Below are 17,375 nucleotides of genomic sequence, written 5' to 3'. Positions count from 1 at the left end.
AATAATGACTGGAGTGGTTTTGATTATAAATAAAAAGAAGGAAGTGCAAGTTGCTGGTACTCCTAACAGAATTAAAGCCATTGTTCTGTTTCATCTTGAAATAAGAATATCTTGGAAATGGAATTGTTTGCAGACTTTAATTTTCATGTGGTTCTGTCTGTTATAATGGGCAAAAAAAAGGCTTTTGACTAAAGCTAGTCAGTGGTTCCATCACCTGGAGCTTACGCTGTTAAGATGTCTGGCTAATGATTAGTTAATTGGTAATTTGTTTTCCTACTCTGTTTTGGAGCATCAAAATAGGAGCAGTTAAAATAAGATATAATAGAGTAATCCTAATTTTAAGAAACTGTGTAGAATGATGGTTACTTCTTTATTCTTAGCAGATATTTGGAAAAATTGAAGGCAGCTTTAATCACAAAGGAGATGCTTAATTTCATAGTGTAGTATACAGATTATAAAACCATCCTAGTACCAGTGGTATCTTTAAGTGCACTGTGTGATTATGAAAAGCTGATGGACTCTAACCAGAGAATCTGGCTATGTTAATGTATACACAGTGCAAATAGTGTGAAAGATGACCACTTCAGGTTTACTATTCACATACTTTTGAAATAACTATAATTATGATCTTTACACATTTTTTATTTGCACCAAAGTGTTCTTTGTATCTCCAGCAAAACTTCCACAAGTGGAAGACAGTAGTTCTCTGTTTATATGCAGAATAGTGTAATATTTACATACAGCAAAACTACAAGTAGTTGTATAAAATAAGGGGATTTCACACTTTATCATCATGTCTGCAATATACTGTGGTTGGGACAAAATGACTCCTGTCACAGTTAATGGTGGCATTCTTGCCACAGCAACACTGAGCCCAGCACTGCGCGATTTACTCTTTGTCATAAGCCAATTCTGCAGCCATTGCAAGACAGCCTGAATCTCACTTATAATCTAAAGAAGGAACGTTTAACTGTGTTACCAGTAGTTTCAATTGTACAATCAATCTTAGTTTGATTCCCTAACAATGCCATACTCAGACAGAGGAACAGCATCTTTTGTTGACTGTTATGCCAAAGTCCATAAACAGAAGATTTCTGCCTTTTACGAAACATTCTTCAAGACCTTAGGGAGCAACAATTTGCAATCAGAAGTCAGCCTATACTCGTATACTGAAGTGAGGACTGTTTATTAGCCTATGAAACTTGTCTCCACAAAGATTCGTTTTAATAAAGCAGATGCATTGGTTTTATGAAGCAGCATATAAATGAATAATTCATATTAATAAATCCTATTATTATGAGATTGTTCAAAGGAGTGTATTCTGTCAAAGTGATTTTCATTGAAATTAGGTTGTGTAGCATATAGGGTGCCAGAGAACCTTTTAGTAATGTCAGATGTAACTTCCTTAAGAGGGCTTATCATACTGGTATAAGTGAGGATAATAGTAATGCTCTTCCATTGGCATTGCATCATCTTTGTAAAACCATGAATGAAATTCCAGCTACCTTTTATTTGAAGAATTTACTCCTTTGGTGATGTGGTTATCAGCAATATTGTGAATTTTGTCATGGAATGAAGAGTAAGTGTGATCTAATCAGGCATGTGCACTGAGGAAGAAAAAGCTTTATGTAGTTGTGTAATTAACGACAACATGATAACATAAGCATAGTGAAGAAAGCGTAAACACCCTTAATTTTGGTGTTTCTTAACTTTTGTATGTGAGTCTGCAGCCTTTAATAGTTTTAAATATAGTTTATGTGTGTATATTATGGATAAAATAAAAGTAGGAACGTGGGATTGTGTTAAAATAGTCAGCAGACTTTTCAAGCCCATTTTCTTTTGATATTGACACTTCTTGCTTCAGTGGGTTGGAAAACTGACAATATAATGTATATTGTATAAATAACAATACGTTTGTTATTTATACAATATACATTATATTGTCAGTATATCACCATAATGGATATATAGACTTCTTTCTTATCATTCTGTTATCTGTAGTCTTTAATCTCTCACCAGCAGTGCAGACACAGGGTTATGGCTTCATAAACATACTAACTGTGCTGCTCTGTTAATTTTCCAGGATTTTCTTAGCATGCTGTTGGAAGACATTCCTAAACAAAAAGAGTAAGTAAGAACTGGGCTTAAAAAGCCAAAGAAATACGTAGAAATAAGATTTTAATATGTGCTAGCCAGAAATAGTGATAGTGCTAGCCTGAAAATTCCCATTACATATATACACAAAAAATTATGAGACTTACTGTGGTTTTGCTATACCATGCTCTCCCCGAGCAGTGCCTTTGACTTCCACGTTAGGTCAGAGGTGATGTCCTGTGTTCACTATGCAACCTAAAGTGCCAGGCATAGCTGCCTGCTCAAATTAACCTGTGATCCTGCTGCCAGCTACTTTTGGCACATGGCACCCTAAAGCAAGGATGCCAGAACTTTGCTGTGAATCTGGGATACCAGAAAAGATGGATTTTTTCAAGAAGTAGTCTGGTACCATCCCCTCCCTGTCATATTTTGTACTGCATGAGGAAAGATGGAAACCATGAATGGAAATTGAGCATTAATTGTCTGCCAAGTCCTTCAAAATCCTTCTCTGTGTGACTGTGACTGGTTGAAGATGGTAGTCTTTAGCAGCACTTTGAATCTGTCCCTACTTATATGTTGGTTTGTTCTGTGTTGTTACAGAATGTGCTACAAATACAGATTCTTTCATAGTGGATCTTTACATGTTATAGTTTTTAAAAATAAAGTATTCACTTAAAAAATATAATTTTGAAAGCCAGGATTCCAAAAGTGCTCATAACTCTGTGTGAGTGGTTTGGAGAAAAAAAAGATGATATTCATAGAGGTCAAATGTATTGAGATTTTTAGTGAAACACTTCTATTCCTGATGGTTGAGGAACAGAGAAGCTAGTTTTCATTGAGAAAATGTGTTTTGTGGCATCTTAAGTTTAGTTTGGGTGCTGTTACATTCTCCATCAATGTAGTGGATAATACTCTCTCTATATAATTCAATATAGTTTCTAGCCCAAATATAATTAGGTATATTATATGGAATAGATGTGAAAGTGATTTTTTAAATGGTATGATTATACACTGGTTTGTTAAGTTACTTCTTGTTTTCCTTCCTTTTTTTTTTTTCACTTGGGTTTTTCTGAACTCCAAACCCAGTGCAAAATGTTGTTGCATAGGCATCCATTTTTCTGCCTGAAAACATACTTAAACTTCCAGTGAGACTAATGCAAAAGAAGTATGGCTCCATTTGTGATGCATCACATTCCAGAATGTGTGAAAGAAATTTCAGATGTATGGTAATTCATTTTACAGTCAGATATATGGCATATCTGAACTATCTATTGCCAAAACGACTTAGCAGATATCAACAGTGATGCAAGGAATAATAGAGTGTCTTGATATACAGAAGGCCTTTATTTCTTATCTGCTGGGAAGATGGTTTTTTAGTTCTTGAATGCATTCTGTGGCTATACAGAAATATTCACCTGAGGTAAAAGACAAGGGAGGAAAGATAGAAATTAAATATTTTTAGAGATTGTCTGCTGATGTGCTTCTTTGCACAAAGTTTGATGTAGGAATGAAGTGCATTTCAGTGTTAGAGCAAAAATTCTGTATAGCACACAAAGCCTGCCAGGCTTGTGCAATTCTGCCAAGTAAAATTTAAATGTTTAAACTACATGCTTCAAACTTGACAAATATTAAGCACTGTAATACACTGAAGTTTGTAATGGAAGCTGGTTTAATCATTAAAAAAAAAAAAAAAGAAGTAGTAAAGAGGCATTTGTAGTAGGTAATCAAATCAAACCAAATCCTGCACTCAGCTGTGACAACAGGGGCAAATTATGTAGCTAGTAATAGAATTTGGCTTATGGCAGACTTCTGTAATGAGAACAGGATGAATATTGGCAGAAAATGATCATGAAACAGTGTGGAAATTTCTGTGGTTATTACACGGTGGTAATGTAGCTTTCTACTATTGGATACAGAGACTGGATCTAGAAGATCCTCACCTTCAAGCACTTCATTCCTTTAGTTTTTATTCAGAGGTTATTTTTTAGAACATTGCTAGTGATTAGTAGCTCCAAGATCCAGATTCTTAACTTTTTACTGATTTTTGCTGCCTTTTGTGTCGGAGGAGGAGAGTTTTATGCCTACTTTATAGGGCTACTTCACTTCCTGCTCTGACTCAATTATAATGGCATGTAAGCTGTAGGAATCCATGCTGTGAGGCAGGATCCTTCTCTTTCTGGACTGCAGATTAATACTGACAGCAGATAAACTGAGCAGTACCTTCTGGTCCTTTATAATTTCTTGCCTTTAAGACAGATTATTTGTCTGTGTGAAGGACTAATGGAAAGAATGACAAATGAGTATTGATCGTTATCCTTCTATGTTTACAAAGTCTTTACAAAACTACATGCACTGGCTAGAGTCTCACATTATTTTGGCCTTTCTGTGGAAAATCTACAATACTTTCCACCTATAACTGAGGTGTTTTATGTACTCATATAAGTTGAAACTTCACTACATTGAACCAAACCAAACCAACAAAACACCAAGTTCCCCTCTTACGTGTCTATGTATCAGAGTGCATTAGATTTGATAAAACTCTAGTGGCTTTATTCTCCCCAAGGCTTACACCCATAATCTTTGCTGCAAGTTGATCCTTTCCACATCTGCCCGACATGTGAGCTGTGCAAAGAATCAGCGTTTACCCCTGCAACAGACGGTTTCACCAGTCTTAGATAAATCAGAGTTGCTGCTTGTGCAGCTACTTTATGACTGCAAAATTTTTTTGAGCAAGTCAGTTCTGCTCTTAGGGGTTTTCCGCTGGTATTTTTTATTTCATTTCGTTCAATAAAGTAAACAAATCTACTAATGAGCTATGGTTTTATTAATACATGATAGACAAAGGAAGGCTTGTGTTGGAGCTCTGCTATTTGTACTGTTAATAACCCAGGTTCACTAACCACATTCCTTGTATGTCTTCACAAATTGTCAATTAAGTACTAAAATAATGCTGCAATTTCAAACTACTCAGCTATACAGGTGTATCTATTTCTTTCTTTCACGTTTGCTTTCTTTGATTCACATGCACATTGTTGTGAATGTGATTTTGAATGAGAAAAACAGCTGGTAGGCACCTAAATACTGAAGCAAACCATTGTGAAAAATTATTCCCAGTGGTTTTGATTTCTCGATTTTTTTAATAAGCCAATATATATATGCTGGATAAACTCCAAAGAAAATTTATCTGCAGGAAGGTATGTCTAGTTGACAGAATCACTAATCAGTCGTGGTTTGATTTGCTCTAACTATGCCTTTGTATTCAGCTGGAATAGCTTACTTTGAAAATTACTGACATTTAAGAATGTATGATGAAGCAGATATGCTTGTTTAAGTATTTTCAGTTGGATATGACAGAGTTTTCTATCTTCCTTTATCCTAAAAAAAAATTGCACACTTTCATGGTTTTTTCTCCTTGATTTAGGCATTAACTGAGTTTATGTTAAAGTTTGTAGAGTACCTTAGAGCCTCGTGCAGTGAAAACTTGATGTATAGCCATCTTTTATAATGCTAATTTTCAATTTATCACTAATGTTAGTATTTTACAGACTTCGTTTAAAGTGTTGAGTTTGAACTGTGTGTGATGTTAGGAGATGATTCCTAGGCTTATTGGCTTATCATCTGAACAGCTAAATAAGGGATGAGATCATGGATGTAACCATATTCTCATTTTACAGTAGGGAACTGTTAGACAAAGCAATTGAAGAACCTTGGTCTTGTAAGAGTTAGGGTGCTAATCAACTCAAGCCAGTTCCCACTGTCCAATACAGAACCTTAACCAGAAGGCCATTCAGGAATTCTCACAAACACCAGATTTAAGTCCTTACAGATGCTTAACTGCAGTGTAAGGAGGTGGTAAGTGCCCTTACTGAACTGCAAGCTCTACAAATACCAGGCTCTCTGTGCTGTCTCTAGGACACTTGTTTTGAGATGGCAGTCTATTTGTGATAAATTTTTGGGGGTTATTTCTAAGCCTGACATTTTAGTAGAAGCATTTCCAACATCTTCATAGTTCTTCAATACTGACACTTAAGAGATTCAGAGTAGATCCTTGCAATAGTCTCCTCATTACTAATATAATTTTTAAAAAATAGTGAATGCCTGTTAACTGCTGAGACAAGTTGCTTTTTTTTTAATAGCTTCCAACAAGAGTATCCTAACTTGGAATTAAAAAAAGATGTGTGCAAATACAAAGAAAAAAGATTGCATATGGTCATATGACAGGTGTTTATCTGAAACTGTGGGTGCTCCAGGCAGAGAAAAAGCAGTGTTATTAGTTTTGCCCTTGAGAAAAATGACAAAGTTTTAGGAGGGGCTGAGAAGCTTTCTAGTGGTTTCTGCCTGTATTAGTGTGGTGTCGAAACAGTGAGATTCCCCTTGGTGTCATAAGCTCATTTCAAAGCCAGTTTTTGAAATTAAATAGAGGGTATGTTAAACAATGGCTCTACATAGCAAATGTAACATAGATTATTTTGCAGAGATTTTTTTCTCCAATATAGGTTTAGTTTCTGGGAATGGGGGAAAGAAGGATTGCCTTACATTGTGAGGCTGTGTTTCTTATCCCTTGGTAAGACAAATTAAATGTGCAACTAAGGGAATTTTCCCCAGCTCCGAGCTCTGCATCAGCATTAGGACACTCAGCTGTATTGGGTTTAATTCATGCAACAACAAATAACAAAAGTTTTTATCCTGCTTATGCTTCTTGAGACAGAATAAATGGTACAATCCAAGTGACCTACCTTTGCCTACATAAAATTTTGGTGTCCGTCTTTAAGCTAGTCCTGTATGCACCCTTTTTAGTAACCAGACAGAAGTAAGAAATCAAGAGCATAATCTTATTCTGGAGAAATTAAACTGACTGACTGTTTGGAAATATTTCTCTTTATTCCCTGTCAAGGGACTCAGCTAACTCACTTAAAACTACACACCAATTTTTCGAGCACAGTAATAAGGTGAAGATAATTATAGTCTGAGGGATATAGCAGTTAAATGTTCTAAATTTAGTAAGTTTGCACAAATAACAAGGAACAAGTCTGGATGTTTAGTAATTTATTTTAATGTAGAACACTACACAAGCATCACATATATGTTCAGTTTTCTGTAGAAAATTGATTTATATAGTGATCTAACAGACACAATGGTAATTTCCTTAAAATTCAGAATCCTGACTATGTAGAAATGCTCCTTTTTGACTGCTGTGATTATTTTAATCATATGATCAGAGAAAAAAATTTTATTGTGTTGCTTGCCTTCCTGATTCAGAGCTTGGAATAGCTGTTCTTTTCGTGAATGCTTGTTGGTTGAGTTTACATTACACATGTGAAAGTAACTGCAAGCATTAGAATGAGTCTTGCCAAGGCATTACCATACACAGGGCCATACACATTTGTTCTGGTTCTCAGAATATTTACATTCATTGAGGACTTACTCAACTTCCTTTTTTCAGTACTTGCATGTGTGATTTTTTTTTTAAATTAATTAATTAATTTTTATTTGGCTTCCCTTCAAGTTGGGAAGTCTTCAACCAGAGTTGAAGTAAATGCCACAGAAGCTGCCTACAAAAGTAAAAGTGCAGATATAATTTCTGAATTTGCAAATACTTATGCATGTGGTTATTTCAGTCCCACACAGCTTCATCATGACAAACTATTTCCTTTTGTTGGAGCTCCAGACGATTCCATAATTTCACTGTGAAAGTTATCAGGATATAAAGAAAGTGCAGAAAAGACAAAACTAAAGTATATTAGACACTTGGTAACTTTGAGAGAATTAATATCCATCAGTGCTTTTTAAAACCCCAAAGTTTAAGAAAGTTTGTATTCAATTTCATTTTAGTTAGTATTTTATCTTTGCAGTTGGGCTGCTTCTGTAATAAAATACTGGGTTCGAATGTTTCAGTATAAATTTACTTGATTTTTTTTCTGTAAAGGAAACAAAAACCCCTTTAACAGGAAGTAGAACACCCGTTCATACTTTACATGTTTCATAAATGCAGTTTACCACCTAACAATTTCTCTGTCAATCTTTATAAGCACGGAATTTATGATTTGAGTTTTAAGTACACAAAATCCGATCTACCTTTAATTGGCTCATAGGACCCCTGATGGTTTTATTAATTAAAAAAACCAAGAATGTTGTACCACTGCAGTACAACCAACACTTGGATTTAGGGTGTTTGCCTAGCTTCTAAAGGGTTATTTTTAATATGAAAAAAAAGGGGGTTTTTTGCATATCTTCTAATTTTTTTTTTTTTTTAAGGTCTGGGTTAACTGTAGAAAGTATCTTCCAGAACTGGCTGGACACTTCTGGAATACCAAAGGTAAATATAAAATACTACATCACAAAATACTACGTCTTTCTGGAGTCTCAATTTTCTCATGGTTTTTAAATCACTACCTGAACTCATAATGGGTATGATTTTAAATAAACAATTTTGATGATGGCTGCTTTCCACACCTTTGTATGGCTTTAGCTTTTACCAGTTGTGGGGATTTTTTTCTACAATTGTCTCAACAAACCTGCCAAAGGGAAAATCTTACAAAATTTATCCTATGAATTAATACTGTAGACATACAAAAGTATACTTTACAGTATAATGGTGGAATCTACTAAATGTAAGGAAAATTGTTCGCAGTTGTTGGAATATGAATTACTTGAAAGCATTAGTGACAATAGTAATTAAATGTTAAATTATTTGTACTTTGATAACTTGTGAATTGTGAGACTTGCTTGTGAATCTGCTGTGTAGATAACATTTATTATTGGCATTCCAGCATTGAGACTAGCATTGTTTTCTGCTTCTAATACTAAAAGGTTTTAATACTCATATTTTGAATTCTATGAACTGAAAATGCTTAGCTATGTCTGTGCTATGTGAAGTCTCTGATTATTCATTTTGGACCAAAACCCAGTTTTATACAAAGTAAGTTTTTAGCATGTGGGACTCAGTTTCTAACTGATTTCCCCTGAGCAGGCATGCCCTAGGTTGCTTGTGATTTATCCTGCCTAGTGCTTGAATTTGTTTCCACTTGCATTAGTATTTAAAAAAAACACCAACTTTTAAAAGTTAGAATGTTAAGTTCTGGTTTCCATATGTGAAAGTGCAGTTACTTAGGCAGCATGACTGAGTGAGCATGTTTGCAGGCAGAATTGACAAAATAACTGGAGAGCTCATTACAACAGACAGTGGTCAGAGAACCTGATCTGTACCCAGACACCGTGGCTGAGCTCTTCCCTTGACAGCTTGAGATGTGCATGTCCACTGATCCCTGTATGCTGTAGAAGGCTTCTGGGAAAGATTTACCCTGAGATCAAAATGTTTCAAGACTAATACTTGACTATGCTGTAAAATCAAGGCAGAGTTTGTTTTTTGGTGTGAGGTTATTGAAAATAAAATTAATTAGAAGGGAGGAAAGGAAGGGACAGGGAGTATCATCATGCATTTTGATGCTCAGTCATTTCCTAGAAGAGGGCCTTGATTTTAGTTCTATTAAAAATACACCAAAGTTTTGGTTTTGGTAAACAAATTGCACACGTTGTCAAACAGCTGATTCAAGTATATGTGTGAGATTGATGTTGCATAGCTGTAGTTGTAAGAGGCTGAGCTGGCTCCTGAAATATAAGAGTTTTCTTGCATTTTATTTACACATATCTTTTTGAGGATGTGCTTTATTAGTGTTTGACAGTGAACTCTAAAATCACAAATAAGCAAGATAGGAACAGACTAAACAATTGGAAATGGTTTTGATTAATGTGAAAACTAAACTCTGTTTTCCTGAGTACCATAAGTTGCTCAGAATGAATAGTGAGTAGTTTCGTTATACCTTGCAAGTATCTGTTGCTTGTGTAAACAAAATATGTATCAAAGATATTTCCACACACAGCAGGTTTGTAAGTTGTTTTAAATTTTCTTTAATGACTACAGAGGTTTCCCTGCTAGTTTGGTGATTCTGTATTAAAAATGTCAACAGTAATTTTGCTAATTTAGTATTCTACTTCTGAGCATCAGCATACTGACCTCTTCTCTCTCTTTCTCTCTCTGTCTCTCTTTTCCCTCAATAATATTGTTGATCATAAAATTGTAAAGGGTTTGGGTTGGAAGGGACCTTAAAGATCATCTAATTCCCAGCTCGCTGCCATGGACAGGGAGACCTTCCACTAGACCAGGTTGCTCAGAGTCCCATCCAACCTGGCCTTGAGCACTTCCAGGGATGGAGTATACACAGCTTTGCTGGGAAACCTCTTCCAGTGCCTCACCACCCTCACAGTAAAGAACTTCCTCCTAATATCTGACCTAAACTTACTGTCTTTCAGTTTGAATCCATTCCCCCTTGTCCTGTAACTACCTGCTCTGTAAAAAGTCACTCTCCATTTTTCTTATAGGCTCCTTCCAGGTACTGGAAGGCCGCAAATAGTCACCCTTTCTCTTTTCCAGGCTGAACAAATCGAATTCTCTCAGCCCTTCCTCACAGGAGAGGTGCGCCATCCCTCTAATCATCTTGGTAACCCTTCTCTGGACTCACTTCTACAGGTCCATGTCTTTCCTGTGCTGGGACCCCAGAGCTGGATGCAGTGTTCCAGGTGGGGTCTCACCAGGGCAGAGCAGAGGGGCAGAATCCCCTCCTTCCCCTGCTGCCCACACTGCTTTGGATGCAACCCAGGACACGTTTGGCTTTGTGGGCTGTGAGTGCCCATGGCTGGGTCATGTCCAGCCTCTCACCCACCAGCACCCCCAAGTCCTTCTCCCCAGGGCTGCTCTCCATCTGTTCATCCCCCAGCCTGTGTTGGTACTGATCAGGTGCCCTGATCCAGGTGCAGCACCTTGCTCTTGGTCTTGTTAAACCTCAGGAGATTCCCATGGGCCTGCATCTTGAGCTGTCCAGGTCCCTCTGGATGACATCCCGTCCTTCAGGTGTGTCAAGACCACCACTTGGCTTGGTGTCACCTGCAAATTTGCTGAGGGTGCTCTTGATCCTTATGTCTATGTCATTAATGAAGATAGTAAGTAGCACAGGTCCTTTTACAGACCCCTGAGGGACCCCACTTGTCACTGATGTCCATTGGCGCTCTGAGCCATTGACCAGTACCCTCTGGATGCAACTGGCCAATCACTTTCTTATCCATCTAATAGTCCACCCGTCAGATCCCTCCCTCTCCACTTCAGAGGGAAGAGTGTTGTGGGGGACTGTGTCAAAGGCTTTACGGAAGTCCAGATAAATGACATCTGTAGCTCTTCCCTTGACCACTGGGTTGGTCGGGCAGGATTTGCTGTTGGTGAGGTCCTGCTGGGTGTCTCAAATCACCTCCCTGTCCCCCATGATCTTCCCAGGCGCTACAGACGGGTCGGTAGTTCCCAGGGTCCTCTTTTTTACCCTTTTTAAAGATGATTTATACTTGTTGCCTTCATCAATTGTCAGGCTCTTATGGGAACCAGCTTCCACTTCATTGAAAGAACTGGAGTTGTGTCGTTCAGTGAATAGGAAACCTTTTTTCCTTTGTGCTTTATTAAATCATTAGAGGAACCTTTTTTCCTGAAATTCAGACTTCAGAGGTTGCTTAGTAGCTCTCAATATGTTAGTATCTATAGTGTAAGTATGACTATAATTTCTGACTACCGAACTGTAAATCTACTTGTGTGCTTTACGGGACCTGATACTGAAATTCCCTTTAAAAGTATTTAGATTATTTCAGCAAACTAGTAACCTGGGTAATATGATGAATCTATGTGAAGGTGCATAAGATCACATCTTAGATGCAGATGAACTACCTGCTTTATAAATAGCAGCCCAGGAATGCCACAGAATTTAGCCTCTCTCATATGGTTTACTAGGTGGGTGGACTAGGGTGTGTTCACAGGAAGGTCTCTGTCAGCTCCTTTGGGCACAGTCATACGACAGACTCAGTCAGTGTGGGCAGGATGAGGTATGAAGTATCCACTACAACTGACTACCTTCTTTCAGTACTGGAGCAACTGAAAAGCAACTGGTAGATATCTGCTTCAAAGGTATCCCAGAGGCTTAGAAGCAGCATCTGCACCCTACACACAAGATCCAACAACTTTGTGCTTATAACCCTTGTTGTACTGATTCTAGAGTCCTGTAGCATGACAGTTAAAGTCACTCTTAATACTGCAGCCCCTACTATGAGAAGTTACTTGACTGAGCATGTAAACACTTTAAACTACAAATACTAATACTTCACTGCATTTGCAGAGGAAACTTCCTTGCTGGAGAGGCTATACTCCATAATGGGATTGGGAAATATGCATCATGCTGTTCTTAAGTCCCAACATGATTTCTTTATACCTCTCTCATATGACAATTTTTGTATTTTATACTGGCTGTGATGTTTCTGTGTTTTTATTTCTATGTTTTGGTGGATTTTGGACAGGAAATTCATGTCATTCACTGAGTATAAAGAAAATTCACCTCAAGTAGTTCATTTACGGCATTAGCTATCAAGGTGCTTTCCAAAATTTTTTTCTGTGTTTATATTCAAATCTATCCCCTGTATGCAGCTGGTACTCTTTAAAATTCAGTAACAAAATGGTCACTTAAAAACAGAGTTCGTAGCCCACTGCTTAGTTCACTATCTTCACAACAGTGTCTAGCTTAAGGACACTGTAAGGGTGCTTGTGCCTAAGACAGACAAGGGTAAATACTTTCCACTCCCCCGACTGCTGAAGCAATCTTACCATCTTCCTTTCAGTAGAGTAATCTTGTATTCTTTACATTTTGTATTCTTTACAGTCATATGTCATGTCATCTGTCTAACTGAAGATCCTGTACTCCTTTACCTGTGCTTTGTTACATTTGCCACTCCAACTCTGTCCAGGGAACTGTATTTACATATATATATATATACACACACATATATAGATAGATAGATAGATAGATAGATATACACACACCTTTATACTCGCAGCTTAAACTATTGTAACTTTAATATTTGTCAGTTTCTGTTGCTGTTTCACTCTTGGAAAAGTTATCTGGTCTTTTCTAAATATTGGGCTAGTTTCCAGGCTCAGGTATATACCAGCAGTAATCAAGAATAACATGATGTAAGGGAGTCATAATAATAAATAAAACCAGAGTTTGGCTTGCTGCCATGAAAAAATAATTCTGCATGCCAACTAACATTTCCAATTTGTTATTTTCTAAAGCATTAAAGATTAATGTTATAAAAAACAAAGTGTGGTTATAACCTGGCCAATTCTTTCTTACATGGAAGAGTGCCACTGCACAATGGTTGGTTTCAGGCTTGCTGAGCAGGGTTTTCTCACACACAAAACAATAAGGAATATAAAAGATGAAAAGAAAGCATTTCTCCAATACAAGCTTTCATGAGGGGTTTTTTCCTGGGGACACATCATGGTGGTGTTAAATAAGGTGAAACATACTGTGTTGTTGAAAATACCTTTTATCAAATCATGCAATCTTCAGTATGTACTTCTGTGTCAGCAGTGACTCACTGGGGGATTATAGCAACTTTTCATCATGTGAAAATAGTAATGACTTAATACCACTACCTTTAGACAATGAGTTGAGCTGGCAAGGAGTAGAATCAGAAGAACCAAATAGCTTTAGAACTGGAAAACACCTATGAAATCATTGTAGTCCACTTCATACCTGCTTATGATGATTTGTTTTCCTAAGTGCAGTTCTATTGTTTCTTTCAGTATATGCAGTGTTTAATTAGAATTTAAGGCTAGAAGGCCATATGCTTCTTTAGAAAGATTTTCTCAGCTCTGCACAAACTTGTCTCTGTCTTATATTGCCCAGTTACTATTACCTGATTTTTTTATTCTACCCTAGGTAATTAACCTTTTAAAAATAAGCTTAAAGTCTTTCCTCCTTTTTTAACTCTGTTGTACGCTGTTTGACAAGTAGATTAATAAACATTAGGTAGTCTCTGCATCTCATAAACTTCTAAATGTATTTCTTAAACTCATACCAGTTTTCATCACTTTTTCTTTTGCTTCTGAAATGGCATTGTGACATAACATGCTATTATTTACCAGTAAATTTCCTATATTCATTTTTTCTTGCCTGTGTATTTCAGTTGGTATTTTGTGTAATGGAAAATGATCTTCTCCACATTCACTCTCCAGTTCAAAAAAAAAAAAAAAGGGGAGAAAGAAAAAAAGAAGAGTAGTTGGCCTCCTCCTTCATGATTTTTAGTTTCCAATATATCCTACACTGTAACCTACAAGTCTCAGTATCACAGAATAGGTCAGGTTGGAAGGGACCACAGTGGGTCATCTGGTCCGATCTCCCTGCTGAAGCAGGGTCATTCTAGAGCTCATTCCACAGCATTGTGTCCAGGCAGTTCTTGAATATCTTCTGTGAGGGAGACTCCACAACCTTTCTGAGCAGCCTGTTCCAGTGTTTGGTCACCCACACAGTAAAGAAGTTCTTCCTCGTGTTCAGGTGGAACTTTCTGTGCATCAGTTTTTGCCCCTTGTGTGTTGTCCTGTTGCTCGGCACCACCAAGGAGAGCCTGGCTCCTTCCTCTTGGTACCTCCCCCTTCAGATACGCACAGACATTGGTAAGGTCCCCTCTCAGTCATCTCTTCTAGAGGCTGAACAGGCCCAGCTCCCTCAGCTTTTCCTCATAAGAGAGATGTTCCAGTTCCCTACTCATCTTCTTAGCCCTCCTCTGGACCCACTCCAGGAGTTCCATGTCTCTCTTGTCCTGAGGCGCCCAGAACTGGACACAGCACTCCAGATGTGCCTCACCAGGGCACAGTAGAGGGACAGGATCACCCCCCCTTGTCCTGCTGGCAATGCTCCTCCTAATGCACCCCAGGACATCATTGGCCTTCTTGGCCCCCAGGGCACACTGCTGGTTCATGGACAGCTTGTTGTCCACCAAGACCCCCAGGTCCTCTTCTGCAGAGCTGCTTTCCAACAGGTTCATCATCTGGGGTTATTCCTCCCCATGTGCAATAGCACTTGAATTTTCAGACCCTGAATTTGCCTTTGCTGACTTTCAGAAGGTTACTCTCTGCACATCTCTTCACTCTGTCAAGGTCCTTCTGAAGGGCTACGCAGCCCTCTGGGGTATTGGCCACTGCTCCCAGCTTTGTGCTGTCTGTGTCAGTGATCTGTCCCTTGTCTGACTCATTGCTGAACAAATTAAACAGCACTGGGCCCAATATTGACCCTTGGGGGACACCCCTAGTTGACAGGCTCCCAACTAGATTCTGTGACAACAAACACAGTCATCTGGGATCTGCCATTCAGCCACTTCTCAATCCACCTCACTGTCCACTTGTTTAGTCTGCACTTCCTGAGCTTGCTGGTGAGGATGTTATGGCAGATGGTGTCTAAAGACTTGGTGAAGTATAGGTAGACATCACCCACTACTCTTCCCTCATCCATCCAGGTAGTTGTCTCCTCACAGAAGGCAATCAGGTTGCTTAGGTATGATTTTCCTTATGTCATGTGATCAAATAGCTCCCAGCTTTAGGATAAACATCCCAAGTATTGCCGCACAATTAAGAAAAATTGAAAGAGGTGATAGCACTGCTGTATCCTTCTCCTAGTCCCTTTTGTTATTTTATTCTCCTATTAACGTTTAATTCTTATCCACTGTTCCACCTTAAACAGTATTTGCTGATTAAGGTAGGTATTGCCAACACGTATTTCAGAGGATGTGCAGCTCTTAGTGTATCTTGTGGGACTACCACTCCATGTTTTCTGATCTTGAATAAACACTGGAGTACAGCTTCCTGTTACAGCAGTAAGAATTTTGCCATTTATTTTTGCCAGTTCTTTTCTCCTAGCTGCACTGTGTTTTGTAACTGTGACAAAGCAGTATTTAAAGGTCCATATACTTAATATTATTTGTAAATTATCAACATGTCTGGAAATACACAGTCAAAAGAAATCTTCCAGTGGTGAATATTAATTAATTAATAGTATTTCTGGTTTTGTTTGTAAATGCTTAACTCTTGGATTTGAGCAGCCTGGTCTAGTCGAATGTGCACCTACCCACGGAAGGTGAGGTAGGACTATATGGTCTTAAGGGTCCCTTTCAATCCACAAGATTCTGTGATTCCATGATTGTCCTATTTGAAGAAGAAATGGATTGCAAAGTAAACTCATAGCAAAACTGTTTAAAAATTTGAACTGAAATGTAATTCTTGAAGGGTTCTAAATCAATGCAAGTGGAGTACTTCTGTGGTTTTATAAATTTTAAGAGGATGTTGCAGCAGTTCAAGTACTTAACATGATTTCTGATAAAGCAGCTTGTTGTTAGGAAGGGCCCTGGCTTTTGCCCCAGTTATAAGCTTTATAGATTTCCTGTTTCCTTTTACTAAGGCAAAAGTACAGGTGAAGGGATAGCTCTACAGGAAGATGCTTCACCAGATAGCAGCTATGGTCAATAACTAACAAACCAACCACAACAAAATATTTTTTAAAAGAATGATTTTACTTAACTCTTGAACTATCTTTAGCAGTTGTTCACCCAAGTTTTATGGGGGGTACCTGAATATTTTTATTGCATTAAGATCACTCTTACTGGATCAGAGTGTAACTTAAAGCTATGGATTGTTAACACTTGCTATTTCTTGTTATTGTTAGTTATGCCTTATCTGGCAATTTTTTTTTTCTGGATGTACATAATAACTACATGTTGATGGATGGCAACATTTTTTGTTGAGATACAATAAATTATTAGGCTTGGCAGTGAGAATGATCTGTTAAGTACAAAAATCTTATTCAAGCATGTGATTTGGAGACAAAATAGGGAAGGGGTATAATTTTCTTCCGTACCTAATAGAGTTCAATAGGGAATCTGTTAGATTAGTCCCAAGAACAAAATGTTGCTGTTTAAATACTGAAGTTTGAGGCTTACTCTTTGATTAGTTTTTTATCTGAACATAGAGATTTTTGTGTGTATTTTACTATCAGTGCAGAGAATATAACTGATTCAACTGATAGTTGAATTCTATTTGAGAAATAATCTGAGGAAAGCATAACTGCTGCCTTAAGTTATGTACTTATTATTGTACGTGGAAACCACACTTTGAATAATATGCACTTCCCCTCAAGAAAATTGGTTTGTTTGTTTCTTTTGTTTGGTTTTTTGTGTTAACAAGGTTGCAGATTGGAAGATGAAAAGATCCTTCCAAAGTTCTTAAAAATTTAAATGAGCATAGGTCAACAATATAAATTGTTCAATATCTTCTGTAATGATAACAAGCACAATAAGAAAGTTTTTGAATATGAATGTCTCGGTTTTGAAAGACAGGTGTCTGCTAAGGAAGGCAGAGGCCC

General features: G+C 37.6%; 1 protein-coding gene across 18 annotated transcripts in view; it reads left to right on the top strand.

The window, feature by feature from the left end:
* Window positions 1-17,375, top strand: part of LOC121667187 (aminopeptidase O (putative)) — a 244,882-nt gene that overhangs the window by 85,269 nt on the left and 142,238 nt on the right. For 13 of the 18 annotated variants that reach the window (XR_006016948.1, XR_006016949.1, XR_006016951.1 and 10 more), the window contains 2 exons: window positions 2,084-2,127; window positions 8,350-8,410. The exons of 1 other annotated variant lie outside the window; for it this stretch is intronic. Coding sequence is in view for 10 of the 17 variants with exons in the window: in XM_042033591.1 (XP_041889525.1) it covers window positions 2,084-2,127; window positions 8,350-8,410 (105 nt within the window). In the remaining 7 variants the exon portion in view is untranslated. Of the gene's footprint in view, window positions 1-2,083; window positions 2,128-5,768; window positions 5,921-8,349; window positions 8,411-17,375 lie in introns of those variants that run through there. 4 more of the 18 variants (XR_006016953.1, XR_006016954.1, XM_042033597.1 and 1 more) reach the window with 2 other exon arrangements.

Source organism: Corvus kubaryi, unplaced genomic scaffold, assembly GCF_017639235.1.
Source record: "Corvus kubaryi isolate FWS band 111438036 unplaced genomic scaffold, C.kubaryi_AGA036_p1.0 37357, whole genome shotgun sequence".
Lineage (NCBI taxonomy): Eukaryota > Metazoa > Chordata > Aves > Passeriformes > Corvidae > Corvus > Corvus kubaryi.
This window is presented reverse-complemented; position numbering and strand designations above follow the sequence as displayed.